Below are 700 nucleotides of genomic sequence, written 5' to 3'. Positions count from 1 at the left end.
CTCTCTCTCTCTCTCTCTCTCTCTCTCTCTTTCCACTCTACGTTTCTATTGAAAACCCCCCAAAAACAAACAACAACCAAAAAGCAACTCACCACACACCTACTCCACTTCTACATTCACTTCCTCACCCTCCCTCAATCCATGTGGTTGAAAGATGTAGCCTATCAGATGTGAAGAGTGTTTTATTATTATCGACTTTATTATTTTCTCTTCATCGTAAATTTTTATCAAAGTTATATAAGATTTAAATTCTATGTATATCTGCATGTGTTTTTACCATTCCTGTACAGCCAAGAAAAATTCCAATTGAGAGAATAAAGTGTCATCTTTTGTTCTGTTCTCTTCTGTTCTCCTATCTTATCTTATCTTATTTTATCAGATTACCCTAGCCGACCTGGTTGTCTTCGAGACTACCCAGATGTTGTCGGAAAAGGAACCACAGACTCTGGACAAGTATCCCGAAATCAAAGCCCTGAGAACGAAAGTAACCGGATCTGACGGAATCAAACAGTACTTGGCGACCAGAAAACCAACGCCTTTTTAGATCCTGTCATGTCTTTGCATTCTGAGCCAACAGATATTTCATGACCCGAGAATAACAAGGTTCTACCTCCAGAGTTTTCGTTTTTAGAGCTATGTTTTTTGTACTAGTAAGAGTTTTACGGCACTTGCAACACAATTATTAAGTCATACAAATGCC

At 38.4% G+C, this 700-nt stretch overlaps 1 protein-coding gene across 1 annotated transcript in view; it reads left to right on the top strand.

Moving 5' to 3' along the window:
* LOC118477243 (probable glutathione S-transferase 7) overlaps positions 1-700 on the top strand; it is a gene marked incomplete in the record, with an annotated part of 12,007 nt that extends 11,307 nt beyond the window's left edge. Inside the window, 1 exon segment of the mRNA XM_035968272.1 lies at positions 378-700. Coding sequence (XP_035824165.1) covers positions 378-544 — 167 coding nt within the window.

The sequence above is a fragment of the Aplysia californica genome, unplaced genomic scaffold (genome assembly GCF_000002075.1).
Source record: "Aplysia californica isolate F4 #8 unplaced genomic scaffold, AplCal3.0 scaffold00048, whole genome shotgun sequence".
In the NCBI taxonomy this organism is placed as follows: Eukaryota; Metazoa; Mollusca; class Gastropoda; order Aplysiida; family Aplysiidae; genus Aplysia; species Aplysia californica.
Note: the sequence above shows the minus strand (reverse complement) of the source record. Positions and strands in the feature narration are given on the sequence as shown.